The sequence below is a fragment of the Coptis chinensis genome, chromosome 2 (genome assembly GCF_015680905.1).
Source record: "Coptis chinensis isolate HL-2020 chromosome 2, ASM1568090v1, whole genome shotgun sequence".
NCBI lineage: Eukaryota > Viridiplantae > Streptophyta > Magnoliopsida > Ranunculales > Ranunculaceae > Coptis > Coptis chinensis.
The window spans coordinates 98652628-98675405 of record NC_141457.1 but is presented as its reverse complement, the minus strand read 5'-3'; the positions used below and the strand labels follow the sequence as shown (position 1 = coordinate 98675405).

At 38.6% G+C, this 22778-nt stretch overlaps 4 protein-coding genes and 1 long non-coding RNA gene across 8 annotated transcripts; 3 read left to right on the top strand and 2 right to left on the bottom strand.

The window, feature by feature from the left end:
- Window positions 1-271: 271 nt before the first annotated feature.
- Window positions 272-1697, top strand: LOC147519487 (uncharacterized). The gene has a single exon (XM_086591072.1). The coding sequence runs from the start codon at window positions 405-407 to the stop codon at window positions 1524-1526; it is 1122 nt and encodes a 373-aa protein (XP_086447198.1). The 5' UTR covers window positions 272-404; the 3' UTR covers window positions 1527-1697.
- Window positions 1698-9726: 8029 nt separating this feature from the next.
- LOC147519486 (C2H2 and C2HC zinc fingers superfamily protein) lies at window positions 9727-13279 on the bottom strand. Of its 4 annotated transcripts, none has more exons than XR_015212232.1 (6): window positions 13139-13279; window positions 12698-12898; window positions 11925-12033; window positions 11286-11381; window positions 10754-11170; window positions 9727-10122 (listed from the first exon to the last, which is right to left on the bottom strand). XR_015212232.1 is itself a non-coding variant. In XM_086591071.1 (5 exons), the coding sequence occupies exons 1-5, from the start codon at window positions 13145-13147 to the stop codon at window positions 10806-10808; spliced, it is 780 nt and encodes a 259-aa protein (XP_086447197.1). In that variant the 5' UTR covers window positions 13148-13279; the 3' UTR covers window positions 10591-10805. The 4 variants fall into 4 exon arrangements, 1 of the variants encoding a protein (XP_086447197.1); XR_015212233.1 differs by having other exon boundaries at window positions 9727-9881; XR_015212231.1 differs by lacking the exon at window positions 9727-10122 and adding an exon at window positions 10591-10624.
- A 918-nt stretch (window positions 13280-14197) lies between these two features.
- LOC147519485 (PIF / Ping-Pong family of plant transposase) lies at window positions 14198-15849 on the top strand. The gene has a single exon (XM_086591070.1). The coding sequence runs from the start codon at window positions 14326-14328 to the stop codon at window positions 15637-15639; it is 1314 nt and encodes a 437-aa protein (XP_086447196.1). The 5' UTR covers window positions 14198-14325; the 3' UTR covers window positions 15640-15849.
- Window positions 15850-16865: 1016 nt separating this feature from the next.
- LOC147519484 (uncharacterized) lies at window positions 16866-17454 on the top strand. The gene is made up of 2 exons (XR_015212230.1): window positions 16866-16995; window positions 17085-17454. It is a non-coding gene; the product is annotated as an uncharacterized LOC147519484 (long non-coding RNA).
- A 1953-nt stretch (window positions 17455-19407) lies between these two features.
- On the bottom strand, window positions 19408-22759 carry EMB2745 (Tetratricopeptide repeat (TPR)-like superfamily protein). The gene has a single exon (XM_086591066.1). The coding sequence runs from the start codon at window positions 22630-22632 to the stop codon at window positions 20425-20427; it is 2208 nt and encodes a 735-aa protein (XP_086447192.1). The 5' UTR covers window positions 22633-22759; the 3' UTR covers window positions 19408-20424.
- Between the last annotated feature and the right edge of the window lie 19 nt (window positions 22760-22778).

Genomic DNA, 22778 nt, shown 5'->3' with positions numbered 1-22778 from the left:
GACTTGGTCGCTTCCACGGAGCTATATTTTAAGTTTTTGCAAAATGTGCTACAATTCCTGCAACCAACCATCCCATTGAAATATTTAATTGAAGCAGAAATAGAGAAAGCAACAAAAGCATTTAGAGGTGGATAATGAGTAAGGTAGATTTACCTGTCCAAACTTTAGCAACCCAATCGCATCATCATCCCTATTTTTCAAATTTAAAACAGAAAATAATTGATTACGCCTCAAGAAAATTAATAAAAGGCGGCTTCACCTTACCTCCCCCTAGTCAATTCAATAAAACTCTGCCACCCTGCACCTTCCCATTCTCTTTCTCTCCCCATGTTTTATAAAACACACACTATATTCATTCACAACTCAAACTTTCAAACCATCTTGTTCACTTCTACCTTTTAGCCATGGAGGTGATAGTAGTACCAGTTTCTTCAACAGATTTCAATTTCGACAGTGCTTGTTCTTCTCCATATATTAGTGCTCCTTCAAGTCCAAAACGTTTTGGTGAGCATTATTTCAGTGCACCAACTAGTCCTAGCCGTGTTTCAGTTTTCTACAGAGACTTTAACAATTTCTCTTTCATTGATAGAAGTAGTAGCAGAGGTGGTAATGGTAGTAACTCAAATTCTTCTGTCATTCCTTATGACTGGGAAGAAAAGCCCGGAACACCCAAAGGGAACAACACTGAAAGAAATGAAGATGATGATGATGATGATGGTGGTGGTGTTGTTGATGATTTTGAGTTTGGTTTCAGTGGGCAATTAGATAGAGATTCATTAACAGCTGATGAACTTTTTGATGGTGGAAAAATTAAACCATTAAAACCCCCACCAAGATTACAACTTAGTAGTAATGATTATGGTACTCAAAAAAGCTCAGTTTCATCTCCAAGATCACCTAGATCACCAATATCACAAGGTAAGAAGATGATACGTGAAGCGTTTTCACCAAAACAGAGAAAAGATGTTGATCCATTTGCAGTTGCTATTGAACAATCACGTCAAGGAGTTGTATTAGAACAACAAAGAGGAAGGGAAAGGGTGTCGGTGTCTGTTTCTTCTACTTCTACTTCTACTTCTACTAAACCAACTTCAAATCATAAGAAAACTCGTTCCCTATCGCCTTTTCGAACTTCTAGCTTCGAAAACACAAAACCAAATGCTTCAAACTCGAAACCCACTTCTTCAAGTTCAAGGAAATGGAGTTTTAAGGATCTTCTTCTGTTTCGAAGTGCTTCAGAAGGAAGAGCAAGTGATAGAGATCCATTAAGGAAGTACTCTGTTCTTTCAAAGAGAAATGAGGATGTGAAGAATTCAAGTTTCCGGTCTACTGATAGTTCCGGTTCTGGTTCTGGTTCGATTCGAAGAGTACCGGTTTCGGCTCATGAGTTGCATTATAAGTCGAACCGGGCGGTTTCTGAAGAAATGAAGAGGAAAACTTACTTGCCGTATAAACATGGATTGCTATTTGGATGTTTGGGATCGTATCCAGCTGTTCAAGGGTTGGCCAAGGGATTTCATGTCTAAAAGGGTTGAAGCTCATGTTCTTTTAGTCTGTTTTTTTTGTTTTTTTGTTCATCTGTTTTTGTTGTTTATATTTTGGTCCTTTTGTAAACAAGCAAAATGCTGTTTCAAAAATGGAATTGTGCATTTTAGAATAGATATGAAATTAATAATATAAACTTAGTTTAATTTGTCTCTATAGTTTCATTTTGAATTATACTTTGGATAGTATAAATTTTGAACAGAAATCTACAGTTTTTCCTGGCAAACATTTTGGAGGTTACCATAGGCGCTGTGAATAGTTTTTCTAGGCAGCCACTCATGCCATCTGGTGTGTATTGGACGGCTGAAGTTTATTTTGAATCCAACAGCCCATATTACTTGCGCACGATACAGCTCGCGCACTGAAGACCAGCTCATAAATTTTTAGTTTTATGAGAGTGAATTTGTGAACAGACAAACAACAGTTTTTCATTGGTCCAAACATTTTGGGGGTTAGATAAACAGTTTTTTTAGGCAGGCAAATAGTTTTTCTAGGCAGCCACTCATCACATCAGGTTGTGTTAATTTGTCTCTATAGTTTCATTTTGATTATACTTTGGAGGAGAGGCCATAATGACGTGGGTTATGCTTTTAGAAGGCTCGTGTAGGTCATCAAAGGGATTATTAATATTTGACCCTTTTCATTCAGGAAGTAAACATGCATGATAGGAGCATGTTAGGGTCGTTAGCTTTACTGATGTGTTTTTGTAAGGACAATCTCATGTTGATGCCACTTGATGGCACTGTGGCAGGAATGCAGGATGCAACATAGTGACCCACATAAGATGATTTTCGTTTTTGTAAGGTAGAAAGTTAAGAGAGAGGGACCAACACATAAGTGCAATGATAGAGAAACGTAGTGCACTCGCCAATGAGGCAATGACTTTGTAGAGGTCGTTTGTCTGTGGGACATATGGTTAAATCTGATCATGGGAATAATGTTAGTGATGTGTACAATGATGTGTGATTAGTTAAAACTTACAACCTCACACGACAAAAGTTTTGGTTCTGTTTTATTTATTTTCAATGCTGGCATGTTAGAGATGCTGGGGGTGTTTTGGCTAAATTACTAATCCAGAAGTCGGTAGCTACCTTTTTCCACGACATCAAATTGAAACATTTGCTCCTAATCATAGTATAAAATATTATAATATGAGTATTTATTGATATTTAATTTCTAAATATGTATCGTAGATATATTTTTCTCTTTAGAGATATTTGATATTGTTTTACATGCAAATATTATGAATATATCAAAAATATAGATAAATATTATGAATATTGTAGATATTTTTTGATATATCATGATACATTATTTATATTTATTTGAAATATAATAATAAATATTAAATAAAATTGTTATATACACAAAATATTACAAATATCGCAAATATTTTTGAAATATCATTGATATTTATAATTGTATATATCTCTAAACATATCGTGATATTTATATATCTTTATCTGAAATCTAAATAGATATCTCCAAATATCACGATATATCAGAATATTTTGTACTATACTTCGAACTCCAAACACTACCACGCTTGAAATGGAGAGGCTAACAACCACTACTAACTTTACTGACTAAACTAGCTTAAACATAGTACAGAAAGGAGAGAGATGAGATTCAAGGCTCAAGCATCCAGAGAGCTTAATTTCAAAAGAGAATCACTGAAGAAACTTAGAAAAGCGACGACCTCATCTCAATCTTGTGTGTATATATATGATAAAGATAAACCAATTGTATTTCACCAAGCCAATGCTAAGAATACAAGTGATGCTTATCTTAACAGCATAAGTGATGTAATGTGAAACAGTGATTTCTGAAGAAGAAACCGTTTTTTTTTTTCTTTTCGATGATAAACTTCCGATCCTCTAGAAGAAAACTTCTAAGAAGTAAGAATTGAAGAACAAACAAAAGCATAGTTAGTTTATAACTAAGGGACGACTAGGTAATCAAGGATATTTATTATTTTCCAATTATAAGAAAGAATACAATTGTCCAAATGCGAAAAAATAATGAAGATAAACACTTAATAACAAAATTCCATGGTACGTAGGTATGAAAACAAAGGCAAAAGCCAATCGAAGGACCTACCATTTTCAATCACGTGGTGCTCACCGGTCAAAATTCAACAGCCACATAAATGTTACATTTCACAGGCAGAAGTCAATCCGAATCACATCAGGATATAAAAGTTTCTTCGAAGTCTCGCCGTTATCCATGACCAAAATCAAACACAACCAAGGAGTAAAAGGACTGCATAAAGTAAGTTCCTTAACTTTTTATCTGTTTACATTTTCCTGAGGGCACCTTCACTTTTTCTGGTTCATTTTCCTCAGAACTTGAAACCCAAGCAGGGCACAAATACAGGGAATATTATATATGTTGGGAGATTTCACTAGAAAGTCACACCTCAATCTAGTTACTTTCTATCCCAAATGATTTTAACTTGAAGCTCACACAAAAAAAATCACCCACCCAAGACTTTGGTAGTTATCACAACAAACTCAAACAAGCAAAGCCACTAATTTATCATCACCCATAGCAAACAAACAATAAATAAGAAAGTAAATATGCAAAAAGACACAAAGATTTAGGTGGTTCGGTAAATGTTACCTACATCCACACAAGAGCCAAATTTTCTTTATAGCAAAGATTGGAGAGTTTACAAGAGATATCAAGAATCAAGAACAAGAGGCCTCACTCAAACCCTAACTCAATAGAGCTCCTACAATATCCAAGAAATGAATCTCTCAAAAAGTTATCTTAAAACCCTAATCTATTTCATTTATATAGGTGTACATAGAAAAAAAAAAAAAAAGGGAGAAAAGGTTTGGGGCCGAAATATCGACAAATCGTCGAAATTCGAAAAAGTTTCGAACTCTAAAGCTTGCCGGTGAGATCTGGGAGCTTCATCGGCGGTTCCCGACCCAACAATCTCCCACTTGGAACCTTCGAGATTCTACATGCACATCACATCTCAATTGTAACAACTCCATCGATTTCAATTTACTAAAGAAACACTTTCGGCCATCCATCATGGTCTTCAAGCAAGAAGACCCACCGGTTGAACATAACTTCAACTTCTCGATCAAGAGGCACGGTCTTGGTCAACATATCCGGATTCTCACTCCCTTGGATCTTCTCAAGTGCCAAAACCTCATCCTCTAACGAGATCGGATAAAATGATACAGGAGACCAATGTGCTTGGTCCTAGAATGAAAGGCGGAATTCTTAGCAAGATGTATATCACTCGACCGCCACCGTGTAACACACTTCTCTCTTGCTTCTTCCCAAGCTCTTCCATCAATCCCCGTGAACGGATCATCTCTTTGCTTGCCTCAGAACGCCACATACTCGCTCGCTACGTGGTAGACAAAGCAACAATCTTCTAGAATCGAGAAATCCAACTTCATCTGCAAGTAGCACCTTCATTGTAAAGACATAACCGGTAGTGTTTCTTCTCGCGATCTACTTCTCTGCAAAATCGGCATCCACATACCCTTGCGGGTTCACAACACCCCTTCCATAACATAGGCATTTCTCTGTAGTACCTCCCGGATATCTCAATATCCACTTCACGGCTTCCCAATGTTGCTTGCCAGATTAGACATAAATCTCATCGACACCTCCTCGGCGGGGCTATATCCGGACGCTGCAAACCATGGCATACATAAGACTTCCAATGGCAGAGGTATGGTACCTTAGCCATGAAGTTTCTTTCCTCAATGATCTTGGGAGAGTGTTCCTTGGACAACTTGAAGTGGATCGCCAAAGGTGTGCAAATTGGTTTCGCGACTACCCATGTTGAACCTCTTCAATACCTTCTCAATATACTTTCACTGAGACAACTCTGTAATACCTTTCGCCTATCTCTTCGATCCCATCCATCCCTAGAATGCTTTTCTCGCACCCAAGTCCTTCATAGAGAACTCACTTGCTAACTTCTCTTTCAATCTCCGATTTTCGACATATCGAACTTGCTACTAACATATCATCAACATATAGCAACGGGATGACGTAGCTAGAGTCGAACCTCTTGAAGTAGCAACAATGGTCGGTTGCACTTATAGTAGCCATTTCCTTGCATGAAGTTATCAAACTTCATGTACCACCGCCTAGGGGCTTGCTTCAAACCATACAAGCTTTTTCGAGCCCGCGATACCATATTCTCTTTACCCTTCTTGATGAAACCCTCCCAGGTTCTTTGCATGTAAATTTCCTCAACTAGGTCACCATGGAAGAAGGCGGTTTTAACATCCAACCGCTTTCAAGATACAAATCTTCATTGCAACAATACTCAACACCGAATAGTATTCGGGCCACCATGGGGAGAATATCTCGTGAAGTCAACTTTTACGCTTTTCTGGCGAAAATCCTTGACTACTAGCCTCGCTTTGTATCTTTGGGAACCATCATGTGCCTCTTTGACTCTAAACACCCATTTGTTCGTAGAGCCTTCTTGCCCCGTGGGTAGTTTGGCTAACTCCCGATGCCACTAGAGATGAGGAACTTCATCTCATCTTGCATAACAAGCTCCCACTTGCTTGCATCACTCACCTTCAATGCTTCATCATAGCATTGAGGCTCTACACCATCGATAAGTAGCAAGTAATTCACATGGGTAGAGGTGGATATCTCGTACTTTCGGTACATGTGACTGGATGTCTTCCTTGGGGGCACGAGGTGGAGATGGACTTCGGTAGTGTAGTATCCTCATTATTCTCGAGTCACTACTATCGTTATCCCTCACGTGGGGCTCCCACTATACCCGCGACTTACATCGAAGTCTTCCAACTCAACATACTGCGGTCACTCTCTCGTACCCGATTCCTTGGTTTGTGCTTAATCTCGTCCTTGTACATCACCTTCTCATTAAACACAATATCTCTACTACTTAATGATTTTCGATTTTGATCATCCCAAAAGCGATACCAAAAATCATCACCGCCATAGCCGATGAAGGTGCACTTTAGTGACTTAGCATCAAGCTTGCTTCTAGCGGTCACTAATGTGGACATAGGACACACAACCAAACACCTTCAAATGGGAAAGGTTCACATCCTTCCCGGCTCCACACTTCCTCCGGAATCTTAAAATCCAAAGGTACCGATGGTCATCTATTGATCGGGTAAGTCTGCCGCGGCTAACACTTTACGCCTAAAATTGCGGGCAAGCCCGCTGAATGTAATGCGATACACCTAGCTCTCTCTGTCGTTGTTCTATTCATCCGCTCTGCAACCCCATTCTGGCGAGGTGTCCCCCGCAAAGTCTTTTCCATCTTGATGCCATTGTCGACCGCGGTACTTTTAAAACACGAATCCTCATACTCTCCCATCGTTGTGGGATCTCGACTTCTTTACTTTCAAGCTTGTCTCATTCTCAACCATGGCCTTCCAAGTCTTGAATACTTCAAAATACCGACTTGTGTCTCAAGAAATAGACCCACACCTTCCTAGTATGGTCATCAATGAAAGTCACAAAATATGACTTTTCGCCAAGTGAAGAGACATTAGTCGCCCCCGGACATCTCAGTATGAATCAACTCAAGCCTTCTTGCTTTTGGAGTCGACCCATTCTCTCGAAAAACTCACCCGCTTACGCTTTCCAAATACACGGTTCTCCACGAAGTCAATTTCGATTTGTAACTTTGGGAGTTTACCGTAAGAGTGAAAGGATTTTCATTCCTTTCTCACTCATGTGACCAAGTCTGCGGTGCCAAACATTCGGATCCTCTTTTGCCATGTGCCGCGGCAATCGACTCACAACCATGTGCGGTCATGTAGAAAGTACCATCTTTCTTACCATTTGCAACAATCAATGAACCGCCGAGACCTTCCAAGTATCACCGGTGAAGATCAGTAACAAATCTTTCACTTGACAATTGCCTACGAAATCAAATTCTTCCTTAAATCCGGGCGTGTCCGACGCCCCTCAATAACCATGACGAGCCATTCATCTTGACATGCCGCGTCACCCTTGCCGACAATGTCACAAGGTTGGTCATCACCGAGAAAGACCGTTCAAGGTCACCCCGGTGTAGTTCTCAAGGAACTCTCGATGTGAGGTAGCATGGAAAGATCTTGCCGGAATCAAGTACCCAAAGACTCCTTGTGCTCCATCGAACATATCAAAGCGTCATCTACCATATCAACAACATTAGCTTCTTGATTCTTTTTCTTGTTCTTATTAATGTTGTTGTTGTTTCTTGGTCTTGGGACAATTGGGGCTATAGTGGCGGCCTACCCACAATTATAGCACACCACTTCACTTATGTCTCGAGGTTTGTGTTGGCTTTTGCAATTGGGGGCTTGAGATTTCGATCTCCCCTCCACTTCTTCTTACCACGATTTCGTTTGAATTTCTCCTCTACTTTCGATTGCTTTCAATGCCGACCCGAAGTTGACCCAAGATGAAGGACAATCCACGTCTCGAATTTCCTCGGTTAGTACCATACTAACAACGCGTGCTCAAACTTCAACTTGGTCATTTCAAGCAGAGCCACTAATAGCCGCGAATCAGTAGCCTTCCAACTTGGAGGCATTTGTCCAAGTATCGCCAAAGCTAGCACCTCATCACTAAATATAATCTCAACTGACTCCAATTGGTCCTTAGTTTGGTTGAATTCATTTAAGTGATCCTTGAAGGATGTCCCCTCCGACATTCTCATACTAAATAGCTTGGTGATCAAATAGACTTTGTTTGCAGCCGAGGGTTGTTTATACATCGTAGTAAGTGCCTCCATAAGAGACTTCACCGTCTTCTCAGTCTTAATATTGAAGGCTACCGACTTCAAAAGACTCAATCGGATTGTGGCCAAGGCCTTTCTATCATGCAAATCCCATTTGTCTTGCGGAATCTCCTCAGGCTTCTCACTTATCAACGTTTCCATCAAATCCTTTTGATAGAGAACGTCCTCAATTTGCATCTTCCAATAGCCAAAGTTTGTTCCATCAAACTTCTATCCTGTAGCTTTCTTTTCTTTGTCGGTCGTCATGACTTTACTGAATCAAAACCAACGGTGGAGAACCTTTCAGAAGAATTTCCTCAAACACCTAGCCTCCAATGCTAAAGGTGGAGTCTTTTCCTCACACACCCTATAGCTCCGATACCACTTGTTGAGAAATTTCACTAGAAAGTCACACCTCAATCTAGTTACTTTCTATCCCAAATGATTTCAACTTGAAGCTCACACCAAGGAAATCACCCACCCAAGACTTTGGTAATTATCACAACAAACTCAAACAAGCAAAGCCACTAATTTATCATCACCCATAGCAAGCAAACAATAAATAAGGAAGTAAATATGCAAAGAGACACAAAAATTTAGGTGGTTCGGTAAATATTACTTACATCCACACAAGAGTCAAGTTTCCTTTATAGCAAAGATTGGAGAGTTTACAAGAGATATCAAGAATCAAGAACAAGAGGCCTCACTCAAACCCTAGCTCAATAGAGTTCCCACAATACCCAAGAAATGAATCTCTCAAAAAGTTATCTCAAAACCTTAATCTATTTCCTTTATATAGGTGTACATAGGAAAAAAAGGGGAGAAAAGGTTTGGGGCCGAAATATCGACAAATCGTCGAAATTCCGAAAAGTTTCAGAACTCTAAAGCTTACTGGTGAGATACCGGAGCTTCATACGCTCGATGGTTCCACAGCCCAACAATATATCCCATGCCTCTATCAACAGTTCTCATAAACGCAGATGAGTTTACACCTCGGTGCGCCATACATGTAAATAAAGTTATAATTACAGTGGGACATGTATTATACATGCAAATGTTTCAAAGGGAGTGCAAAACAGAATTTGTAGCCTGTGGAGCATTTACCTATCAAGCACAAAAAGTGAAAAAACAACTTTTGAAAAAAATCGAAGAGGGGAAGGGAAGAACCGAAGAAATGACCAATGACTCGAGTAGGGTATACCCACAGTAATTTGGTTGAGCCTTAAGAGTTTGATATATCATAATAAGTTTGTGGACAGCAACTGTTTGTGCTGTCCACAAGACCTCAGTTTCTGATTGGTGGAGTGGCTGCCTAAAAAAACTGTGTTACTGCCCAAAAATAGATTTAACCAATAAAAATGTGCTGTTTGTGGACAAGTCTGTCCACAAATTCGGACCAGTTGAGGGGATAATCATTAGCTGGTAAATAATCAACATCGCTGACACAAGCACGGAAACAGAATTATACAGATGCTCAAAGATGCAGAGAAGCACATACAACTGTGTGAGTTACAATTTTACCACACATAATCACACTATTGTACATCCTCAATCCGCATATAGTTGAACCTAAGAGCACAAACACTTGAAAGATAGTGCCCTGTCACGTTTGATAGGTGTCAGACACTCAGTCACTTCAAAAAAACCTAGAAAGACGCCAACACTTTTGGGACACTCTACGACACTTTAGAGACAATCAAAATTGTGGCATATGTGGTACTTCGACTCTTGAGATTTAGACTACTAATTGTCTTGGTCTTTTTCATAAGCTACACACTAAGGAAACAGTTCTACACTGATAAACGTGGGCACAGTGGTTGTGTTGTTTAGTGACGTTTTTCCTGTAGCATTGTAAATAAGTTAGATATTTCATCAAATAGAATTTAACATTATCTATATATATATATATATAAACAAAAATAGATGTACTCATTGCTTCACTAAAGCATCATCGCCATACTCATGTCCTAGTTTTTTGAGATTTGTCATATTCTTCGTGTACAACTGTGTCAGTGTCCATGCTTCCTAAGTTGAAAATGTTCATTTTTAAACATACTGGCAGTGTACAAAGAGGCCATACAATTTGCTTAGTCTATCAAATTTTATGTTACATTTGGGTGATGATACCAGAGGCCTGGGGCTCGAACCCGGCCAGTATCAAAGAGTTACTGATCTCATTTAAAACAGGCTTACCAATAAAAAAAAAAAAAATTATGTTACATAAAGATCAAATGTCCTGATATGATTAGAAGTTATCTGCAGATATTCCCTTCAAGTGATATATAATCTACAGCTCCTGGGTTCAAAGATTTCAGTCCCAAGATGCAGATAGAACTCTTTTTACTGATAAAAAAGAAAGATCTGAAAATTTAGCATGCTGAGGGAACTTTGGGAAACATAACAGTTACAACAGTCATAAAAAATAATTGAAATAGAAAATAGATCACAATTATGACTGAAAGGTATCTGTACCTCTAATTTTAATGAAGAAATCAAACTGGAATGGTACACCGATCTCAGGCAGTCAATAAGATTTGTATAGGCCAAGCATTGGTTTCTCTCTCTCTTCCATTCTTTTCTTTGCAGCTTCCCTCGCTTTAAGTGCGTCTGCTTCCTCCTTTGACACAACCTTGGGTCTATGATCTTGCCTCTTTCTCTTGTTGACAGCAATTGATGAGGGGGCACCTTTAACTGGTCTTATGGGGTTCACTGACCGAGGAACAATCAAACCGGGTGCGGTCCCTTTTGGGTATTTGGTCCCACCTGCATCCTCTTCACTAGGTCCGGCTTCTGAAGCTGAAAATGTCCTCTTCGAATCTGAATCTTCTCTTTGGGATCCAGATGCACCCTGAAACATTGGGAATGCTTCTGCCTGTGTCGCCCAATTACCTGGTTCCACGCCAGTTTAAGTAAATACCAAATAAGAACAAATAAAGAAACACATAAACTTCAACATTACTGAAAAAATAAGTCAATGAATAAGTCAAGAATGCTGGGAAAATACCTAAAGCATCCGAATAGTATAAGCCTGAGTTCGTATCATAGTAATAGCTGGTGGCCGGATTGAAATAATATCCTAAAGTGCTATCGAAGTCCCACTCTGCAACCATCAGAAGCTGTTTCAGTTTTAGTAGCAACTAGCAACAACATTAAATACAACTCTGAAAGAAAAATAATTTGCAACGTGGATCACAAAAGCAGTCAACAGTCTGTAAGCTACAAGAACCAAAACCTTATATCTTCAAATAAAAAGGTGAACCTATTCCAATATGCCATCTTGCTCTAATATCAAAATTCTAAAAGAAAGTACAACAAAGAACCATGGGTATAAATTCACGACAATGAGAGTCCTGGGGTATAACGTACCAAAATATCAACACCATAGATAATTATTACAATATCCAAAATTCTAACTTATAATTCATAATCTTCTAAACATATTTAAAAAAACAAGAATACAGTCCAATAGATGGTTGGTTGGTCCAACTATTGGCCTTAAGTCCTTCCCTGACTGTTTACTGTGTATCTAAGGCTCTAAGCTAAACCATTGAAAACTTAGAATCAACATATATACTAGAGTAGATATATAACTTTTCAAAAATAGAAAAAAGACAAAAGAAAAAAGAAATAGTAAAAATAATACCGTCTCTGGAAGCCGAAAAAGGTTTAGCAATTGCAGGATTACCACCAGAACTTGAATCCCGAGCCTGTTGAAGAGCTTCTAAATCCTTTTGATAGCTGCGCATAGCTTTCTGTAAAGCAAATTTTGTGAGACAAAACTCAACGACCAACGTTGTACAAACAAAAGGCAGATTATGACTTTCATGCATCATTTTAACAGACACCCAATTTTGGCAAAATTTAGCAAACTTCTTTTACATATATTTGGTTGCACTTTTGAGAATCTCTTCCTCATATGAAAACTCTTCACCAATAGAGCGAATTCACAAACCTAGGAAAATTCTCCTGTGCTAACCAGGGTAGTTATGTGAAACACTAAAACCCTTCAAGGACCTCAAGTTCTTAACTAAACGTCTCGAGTGAAGTGTAACATTTTCTGAAGAAACTTTTCAATTAAGTGCCACTAATGCTTTGATGGATGTAAAGAGAAAGTGTCCATGTTAATCACTAGGAAGCATTTCTTTACAGGACAAAATGATTAAGGCCAAGTTGCCCCGTGTCATGTGCAAACAATTTATTTTTAGTGCGACCATTACAAGGAGAAATTTAAAACTATCATTATATACCTGTTTTGATTGATAAAACTATCATAATATCTAACTCAAGTAACAAAAAACCAATGTATAGCACCCTTACCAATAACTATGTGAAAAAGAAAAACAACGACATCAACAATAAAGAGATAAAAATATTAATACGTGAGGCTAGTTTTGAGTCACGTTAACGAAAACTTACAGCTTCAATCTGTTCCAGGGCACGGGCAGCTTCTTTTTGTGCCTTCTCCTTGGCTGCACCCTCTTTTCTCATATTAGCAAGCTTGAGAGCAACACTATCCTTGTGACGCTGACCAATCTCATGATTTTTAGTGCTCAAAGGGTTGTTGGATATATATATCTTGCAAAAGTCGCACCATTTATTTCCCTGGCTAACCCAATACTGGAAAACATAGACACCCAACGTAAGTTAACAATTCAGAAAGATCTTTGCAATTCAAACACAAAAAAAAAAATATATATGGTTTTAGTCTGAAGAAACCGCAGTCAAATAACCAAAGAGTAAGACTTGTTTTCTATACAAATTTGTGACTATTATTATGTGATTCTAAAGTTTGGACTATTCAATTAGCAATAAATCATTAATCCTAATTCACGATAGAGAGATATATGATGAAAATACCTCAGTCATGGCTGCAAAATTGATACGGGAAACCCTAGTTCGTGCCTCACTTTCGATCGACAGGCTCTGCAATTAAACGAGTAACTTTGTTCAACTTAAATTTACTAGTGCCTCCCTCTCTTTTTCCAATATTACTCCTTCACTTTGCATATTTGTGCCACAGTCCTTAATTCTTTGACCATTAAATTCCCATATGGGCCGGTCATCCAGCTACTCAAGTCGAGTTTTATGGTGCACAGGCTCGGCTCGTGTTTCTCCCTAGTCGAGCTCAAATTTTGCGTAGCTCAAGATTTCTATTTTTCTAGGCTACAAATTTATTCAAATTCAATAATAGATTCTATAGTTTGATTCAACTTGTTTTGGGTATATGCTTGATTCTAACCACAACCTAGAGATAAGTGAGCACAAATACATGCATAATTTTACTTCAAGACCAAAATAATTGGCTAAACCCATTTAACGAAATACTAAATTGCAACCATAATCGACTAATACTACAATAAACTATTATATAATAACTACTAGTATACCTGCTATGCAGTGGGGGCGTGAGTGGAGAGGGAGAAGTGGAGAGGGGAGAGGAGAGATTGAGAGGGCGTGGATAGGGAGAGGGAGATGGACGAAGAGAAGAGATGAAGGAATGAGGACAGACAGAAACCAACCAATTGACATTTTGTCTATATATGCCCTCTCGCCCAGAACGTTCGTTCCGTCACTTGATTAGATAACTGCTAAACAGTTAGAGCGTGAGCGAAGGATGGAGAAGAAAGAGGGAGAGATGGGTTTACGGGTGGGGAGAAAGAGAGGTATAAGTGATATGACAGACAGATAGAAACCTACCAAATTATTTTTTGTCCTACGGTGTTGAGTTCCTATAATCTAACTCATTAACATAAACAATTATCTTAATTAAGTGTTAAAAGAACTATATATAAAATGCGAGCTAAAATGTTATCAAACTTGAACTCATATTATTGAACGAGCCGAGTGCGAGTTGTTTGCAAACTATTCGACTTGGACTTATTTCTGAGGTGTGTTAACTGTTAAGATCCTGGTTGAATTTTGAATCAGGGCAGGTTGACCCAAACGGTCACCGGATGACCGATGGTATAATTGAACTCGCAACCGAAAACCTCCGATTCGTCAACTAATAATGGCAGCAAAACCCTAGAGAAAAGAAAAAAAAAATGGATCCATCATTTCTACTAATGCTATCAAACCTACTCCAACTCCACAACCACTTAGACCCAACTTCCTCCCTCTTCTCAGACCCACCCTCATATCTCCTCTCCTCCTCATCATCCACTTCCCCTTCTTCCACTTCCACTTCCGCCGCCCCTCTTCTCTTCTTCACCATCGCTTCTGTTCTCTCCTACGCCGCCTCCAAAACCTCCTCCTTCTCAAAATCACCATCCACCTCCCCAACTTGCTCAAATTCCCTCTCCGCATTCCGCCAACTTTCAACCGAGCACATATGGACAATGGAACCATCAATACGTGACACTCAATGGAGATCCTCCTACGGTTTATCTTACCCAGTTTTTGCTTCCTTAGTTGACCTACTCAAACCACACTTACTTCAAACCAATCTCCCATTGCCACCCGATTACGCTATCTCAATAGTCCTTTCGCGACTAGCCCATGGTCATTCAGCTAAAACGTTAGCTACCAAATACTCTATTGAACCATATATAGTGTCCAAGGTTACTAACATTGTTACCCGTCTTCTTGCTACTAAGATTTATAACGAGTACGTTAAGATTCCGGTTGCCCATCGTTTACTTCAGATTATTCACGCGTTTAAGGAAATTACGTCGTTGAATAATATGTGTGGGGCTATTGATACTAGTCCTATTAAGTTTAGGTTACCAGATGATCAACTTTGTAACCCTGAGGTTTATAGGTGTAGGAGTGGGTATTCTGCGGTTTTACTACAAGTTGTTGCGGATCATAGGAAGATATTTTGGGATGTTTGTGTTAAGGCACCTGGTGGTACTGATGATGCTACTCATTTTAGGGATAGTTTGTTGTATAACCGACTTACTTCTGCAGAGATTTTGAGAGATTCTGTTGTTACTGTTAGGGGTCATCATGTTAGGCCGTATATTGTTGGGGATTGGTGTTATCCGTTGATGTCGTTTTTACTTACTCCATTTTCTTCGAATGGGACGGGCACGCTTGGCCAGAATTCGTTTGACGCTGCTTTGATGAAAGGGAGGTCAATGGTGGAACAAGCTATTGGATTGTTGAAGGGAAGGTGGAGAATATTGCAAGATTTGAATGTGGGGATTAATCATGTACCACAGACTATTGTGGCGTGCTGTGTATTGCATAATATTTGTCAGATTGCGGGGGAACCTGAGCCTACGTTGTGCAAGGACCCTAGAGAGACTGGGCCTCCGGCTAGAGTGCTCGAGAATGAGAAGTCGTTTTATTACTTTGGAGAGAGTTTGAGGCAGGCTATGGCTGATGATCTACAAGATAGGCAACAGCGGAGGTAAGCGAGGAGTTATGTAGTGTACTTTCCTGTTGACATTGTAGTTCATAAAAAGCTGTATGTTAATTAGCATTAGATAATTAGTGTGGTTCTTTCCTCACTATTGTTTTACATGGGAATATTTTGGGCCTGCATGGGTCACTTGTAATCCTTTTTTTTGTGCAATGAAATGGAACAAACTGACATTGATATATGAAGTTCATGTTTTGATTTATTGCTGTTGCTTGTCCCGTCTTACGTAGAGTAGCTTTCATCAACCAATTTATCAATTTTTTTGCCATCTGTCTTTGGATTTGAAGACTGTTCTATATCTTATGATTACATTTGGTTCTTACTTCTCTACCTTTGTTAGTCTGCAGCATGGTAGAAGATACTTTTTGTTTGGCTTTGCAAATTCTTGCATTGGCATTTAATACAGGGATCTTCCTATTTCTTCACCTTGGAGTACACAGATATTTTGGTCCCCAGGCTTTCTTTCTTTTGTCTTGGATGTTCATGTAGTAATTAAGATGTCTGGGAGTGCAGATGTGATCTTAACATCTTGATCGGAGCAAATATTGGACCTTCAACACATGTTTTGGAGAACTTGGTTAAGATCCAGGGAAGTAGGGCACCTATTTGGTACAACTTGGTTAAGATCCAGGGAGTAGGGCACCTATTTGGTACAGTGTGTTCTAAAACTAGGTCCGTGGCACTTCTTAGGCTGAGTCCAATGGTGCATCCACCCTCTATCTCCATTCCACCAAAAAACAGTGTTTTGAGGATGGAGAGTCAATTTTGGTGTCCAATGGTTCGGACCATTTTACTCCACTTCAAGTGGTGCCGTTTGGGTTGGTGGGGACACAAAATAATTTTGGTCATAATTAGTTTCTGCCTTGGTGGGGACACAAAACAATTGACTCCATTCCACGCCACTTCAAGTGGCGCCGTTTGGGTTTATACAAACCACGCCATTTCAAATGGCGTGGAATGCACTCTCTATTCCTCAATAACACTCTTTATATATGGAGAGTTATATTGAGATGGGGGAAAAACCACCGCCACTCCCTCCGCTTTTGAGGGAATGGGGAGCCATTGCACCCAGCCTTGGTCAATATAGTTCGTGATACTCAGTTCACTTTTTGAGAGCGTGAAGGGTATTCTCGCTATTTGCTTTAGATACAAGGAGTTGGTGGAGTTATTTCTTAAAGAACCTGTCAAAGACAATTATAAGTTGCTGGTATGCATTTGGATCTACTTTGATGTCGTTTTGCAACTAACTCTTCAGATTTTCCAAATGGACAGATGTGTGAGACGATTCATTTTTATACATGGGTTGGTAAGAGTTGGCTTTGCATGTATCTGTCCATGGAAGTAAAAGGTGAATGCATTTTTTGATTGACTTTATGGTATGTATAAGTACATGCTTAAGAGTAGGAATCTTCTGAGATTGAGTGTTTACATGACCAGGATGAAAGGGATAAGATGATGAGAAAATGAAACAGATGGACAAGAAAGGGTGAGGCCTGGGGGGTTGTCATAAACTAAGCCCTGGAGAGGTAGAAGTGGAAAGGGTTTTTTTTTTTGAAAACGAACCTGTGTTGTGAAGGATGAGACAGAACTAGCGTCTCCAAATGATTGCCCTTTTACACATTTCGAGGGGTGTGGCACTTGTGATGGAGTAATCACACACCATATCTCTTTATTTACACGCACTCACGTCCAACTTGGTTAGTTCATTGGCAATGCTTGCCTAGTCTATAACTCTATATATATCGATGTAGTAAGCAGTCACTTTGCCTTCATTCTTGGTTAAATATATCTGACTATCTGCTAAGCATATTTTCAGGACAACTTCTAGAATTTTTTAGTTTATTGTCATTCTTTTTGTGAAAACCAATACCTTACCCTACATTTCTGGGATCCAACTGAATGTGCCTTATTCCTAATCAATATTATTTGTTCTAAAATTACCACCTCATTTATATACGTGTTGGTCTTTTGTACTTCTCCCAATTATCAGTGTCTTGTGAGTTGGTGATAAATTGAGCGACAACTTGTGAGCCACTGTGCAGTGTGCAACTGTGCACTGTAGTCTTAAGGGTAAACGTTGACTTGTTTGGTTGGTGGAATGTTGTAGATATACAGTGTAATACACTTCTTTAAGTAATGATATCAGTACAGGAACATCTGTAGTGAGGTGAGATAAGTTGTTTTAGCAAGAAATTGGTCCCAAGGCCTATTTTCGAGTGAAAATCACTCTCAAAACCAGCGAATTTTTTTAATCACTCTCACAAGCAAATTTCATGTGAAAATAATTCGGAAAATTATTTTTTGAGTGAAAATAACCCTTAAGAACAAATGGCTCGGATTTGAAATAAATATTTTTCAATTTTTCAATTTCTGTCGTTTTACTATGAACAATGAGTGTTCATATCTTATGCTTATATATGAATAATGATTGTTCATACCTAAATAGATGAGCGTATCTCATACAATATATTGATGTATGAACAATGATTGTTCATAGATCATGTTGAGATATTAACAATGATTGTTCATACTCTAATATATGTTCTTACTCATCATACATTATGTTGAGGTTTGAACATTGATTGTTTATATCCTAAATAGGTATGAACAATCATTGTTTATACTCCAATGAATATAAATAATGATTGTTCATAACTCATGTTGATGTATGAATAATGATCATTTATACCCCAATAGGTATGAACAATCATTGTTTATACAATGAGTATAAATAATGATTGTTCATAGCTATTGGGGTATAAACAATGATTGTTCATAGCTCATGTTGATGTATGAATAATGATTGTTTATATCCCAAATAGGTATGACGTATGAACAATGAACAATGATTGTTCATACTCCAATAAGTGTTTTTATTGATTATACGTTATGTTATGAATATTGATTGTTCATATAAACATTGATTAATTGTTCATATATATCCTAAATAGGTATGAACAATGATTGTTCATACTCCAATAAATGTTCTTATTGATCATACATTATGTTGAGGTGATTGTTCATAGCTCATGTTGAGGTATAAACAGTGATTGTTCATACTCTAATAGGTGTTTTTATTGATCATGTATTATGTTGAGGTACAAACAGTGATTGTTCATACCCCAAATAGATTTATATGAACAATGAGTGTTCATAGCTCATGTTAATGTATAAACAGTGATTGTTCATACTATAATACTATATACACCGGGTCGTTTCGGTTGGGCCGAGCTGTTTATTATTTCATACCAGGAATATACTTGACATTTCATTTATCCGAACCGTTTTTAATTTCGCGTCAAGAATATACTTGACTTTTCATCTACCCGGTATTTTGTGAGTGATTTAAAATATATATAAATATATATATCCTCTACCCCCCGCCAAAAAAAAAAAAATCTGTCCTGGATAGTCACTCCCTGTTGTTTTGGTTACTTTCGCTTTGGCGAGCATCACCTTAAACTTCCCAAGTGCTAATCAATCAAAGACTCAAAAGTAATTGTAGAAGGGAGTAATATTACCATTTTTTTTTTCAGAACTCTGATATTTCATTATTTGTTCACTCAGATCATTCCTGACGGCTCAGGGAGGTTGGAAATATTCAATACATGTCTAGTTTATTTGATAATTAAAACTTAATAACAGAAAAAAATAATAATGAAGGAAACATGGACCGATTAATTGAGGGATGTCCTCACGTTACAGGGGAAACAGAAAGCAGGTAGTTCCAAGTGAATAGAGTACAGAGAAAACAGCAGTGCTCTTCAAGAAGTTTGATGATGCTGTCCCAATTTTATAACCAGCAGTGCTATCTAAAAAAGCTCAATATTACAATTTTGTCTGTTTGTCACTTTGTTGTGCTTATGAAAGAGATCTTACAAATGTGTTACACCATTGCAAGAATGCATTAACTTCCTTTTTGCATAAAGGATGTTTTTCCGCACCAGTGTCAGCTTTCTCTCTATTGCTTGATATGTCAGTTCCATGTTTAACACTTTAACTCCATTCCATGCCAATCCGATGGAAAGCTACATTCTATTTACCAAGGCTGCAAGCAGTAGTCGCCCTCTATCTTTCAGTTGAAAGACTCGAAATTTCTGACTCCACCATTAAGCACTCGTGCCACAACTACCAAATGACCTATGAACGTGACACCCCAGCTACCTCTGCATCCCCTTTGAATATCATTTCCAAAATTATCACTGTGAATAGATAATGTGCCCAACTAGCTGCACCTTTGCGAGGTAAGTAAAGACCATTTACATTGGTTGCATGCTTTTGATGCACATAGCAACCAACACCTCATACACAAATCAATACTCAACAAAGATTGCCTCTGGTAAACGTCTAAATGGGGAGCATTCAGGGAGGGAGCACAATCCCGAGTACAAACATAAGCTCTCTGTGCCATGCCTTACGTGCATCGCTACCAATGCATCTCTTTTCTACTCAACCAGACCTCCCCATGTCCCCTTGTTACTAAAATTTACGTCTTCCAAATATTCTCTGTTCTCCAAAAACAGAGTTTAGGAAAGTACCTCTCCGCGAGTATAAGAAAGAAATCTCATGCAGTCACATATTCAATATTATCTACAATGTGCCACCGAAAACTAATCCATTCATATCCATTTTGAGATCAAACCAAGGCACTGGCACCAAATACACATACTATGCATATGGGTTAGAAGCTTGCTTGAAAGAAGTCCTACAGGACGTCAAAAAGAAACAATCAACAGAAAAAATGGTTTAGATTTGGATCACGCTTAGTTCCAAAGCTTCAGTATCCTGAAATCACATTTCTTCCACTATATGGAAGGAGGCCATCCTTCGCCATTTCAGTAAGGACATTAAAAACAGCATCCATGTTTCCTTCTTTCTCATTTACCTCCACAAGAACTTTCGCAATCTCAGCATCATTAAGCTTACAACTCTTTAAAACATCTCTTATGACTTGACCCAGTTCCTTATCCATCCCCTCAGCAAAAAGTGATTTAGTTACAGCAATAACACATATGGTGTTTGGAACAAGATTAGCACACACCATTTCCTTATAAAGATCGAATGCCTTGTGCACATTTCCGTATCTACAATGACCATGAATAATCACATTATATGCTGCCTCATCTGGCTTCCAGTTTCTTTGGTAGATTGACTTAAAGACTTGATCCGCTTCATTCATCAATCCTTTCATGCAATAACTCTTCATAAGAGCCACCACACTCTTAAATTCAGCACTTCTGCAACGTTCCATAAGTGTATCATATGTGACATCGTCTGGTACAGAATCATCATAAAACAACTTAAAGAGAAGTTGTTTTGCTTCTCTTGTCCGGGCTTGTTTGCTTAGCCCATTTATCAATACGCTGTAGGTAACAACATCGGGAAGGAACCCCTTCCGTATCATTTCATCATGTAGATTGAGAGCCTTGTGTACATTTCCTTCTATGCAAAATCCATTAATCAAGGTTGTATAAGTAAACTCATCAGGAGGTAAACCTGAGTTTAACATCTCTTGGAAAAGTTTACATGCTTCACTCAATTTCCTCTGTCCGCAAAGACCTTGTATGAGACATGAGTAGGTAACAACATCAGGCAAAACACCCTTCTCCACCATCTCTTGCTTCAGTTGGAATGCCTTTTCTAAATCACGATGTCTGCAAAACCCAGTTATCAAAGTACTATAACTTACTACATCTGGTGCGATCCCTTTGCTCACCATATCTTGTAAGATTCCAAGAGCTTCATCCAATCTACCCAGGATGCAATGCCCATTAATAAGAACATTATAATCGATGATCGACGGGGAGAAGCCATTTTCTGTCATTTCCTTCAAAACCTTATAAGCTTCACCCAAAAATCCTTGCTTTGAGAAGCCGTCAATCAATGTGGTGTAGGTTATCTCATTAGGACGAAGTCCCCTTTCGTGCATTTGATCCAGGAAACTCATAGCTTGAGTTAAATTCCCATCTCTACACATGGCATTAATCAAGGAAGTGTACGTAACTACATTTGGTCCAACACCCTTCCTAACCATCTCAGCATGTAAAAAAAGTGCTTGATGAATATTACCTTCCTTGCAATACCCATTGACAAGCGTATTGTATGTAACCTTGTCAGGAACCAAACCCACACATCCCATCTCCTTCAACACCTCTTCGGTATCCTTCATCCGCCCTTGCTGACAAAACCCATTAACGATCACATTATACGTAATCAAATTCGCATGCAAACCCCTCTTCCTCATTAACTCAAACAACTTAAACGCCTCGTCAATCTTCCCCATCTTACAATTAAAATCAATAAGAGTATTAAAAGTAACGACATTGGGCAAACAACCTCTCCTCTCCATCTCTTTAAAAAACTCCAAACCCTTCTCCATCTCCCCTTGTTTACAAAACCCCCTAATCAAAATATTAAAACTATACACATTCGGGGACACCCCACACTTAATCATCTCCCTATACAACTCCTCAACCATTTGAACCGAACCCCTCGACTTAAACATTGCGTCTAAAAGTGAATTATACGACAACACCCCCGGTCCAAACCCGGAGTTTTTAGCTAAGTCTATAGTAACTAAACCCTTTTTAATCATACCCAAATTAGCATAAGACTTAATAAGCAAGTCGAAAACAGCAGAACTAGAATTACATTCATGGTAAGTCAATTTCAAGCAGTTAAAAATCGACATATCGTCGTCGTGGGTGGAAATGAGAGTTTGGGCTAAGGACTGGGCGGATTTGTAGAGTTTGAAGTTGGTGAGAATGTGGAGAGAGATGCATTTTGGGTGGGAAGTGAAGAAGGAATGAGGAGTAGCCCAGTTTAGGAATTTTAGGGTTAGGGTTTGGTTGAATTGGGAATTTAGGAGAAAATGGGAAGCAGCTTGTGGAGTGAAGTGGGAAGAGAGTTGTTTTGGAATTGGCTGGTGCTGTTTTACAAGTTTGTAGACTTGTTCTGCTAAAAGTGCTGGTGATTGTAGTTGCATTTTTTTTTTTGCTGGGGAAACAAAATGAGTATGAACCTGTACTATGTAAGTGTAAGCAGAACTATCTGACAAGACCGAGTTTCAGTTATTTCAGTTATTATAACTGTAACAACTAGCTTTCAGTCTTGGTTTGCGTAAACTGTGAA

What these genes read in the sequence shown, in the direction of transcription:
- LOC147519487 (XM_086591072.1), top strand. Translation starts at nt 405, where the DNA reads ATGGAGGTGATAGTAGTACCAGTTTCTTCAACAGATTTCAATTTCGAC.
- LOC147519486 (XM_086591071.1), bottom strand. An exon ending in CCCTGGAACAGATTGAAGCT is followed by an intron (nt 12,034 to 12,697) that starts GTAAGTTTTCGT and finishes TTTGCTTTACAG; the next exon opens with AAAGCTATGCGCAGCTATCA. An exon ending in ATACTATTCGGATGCTTTAG is followed by an intron (nt 11,171 to 11,285) that starts GTATTTTCCCAG and finishes GCGTGGAACCAG; the next exon opens with GTAATTGGGCGACACAGGCA.
- LOC147519485 (XM_086591070.1), top strand. Translation starts at nt 14,326, where the DNA reads ATGGATCCATCATTTCTACTAATGCTATCAAACCTACTCCAACTCCAC.
- EMB2745 (XM_086591066.1), bottom strand. Translation starts at nt 22,632, where the DNA reads ATGCAACTACAATCACCAGCACTTTTAGCAGAACAAGTCTACAAACTT.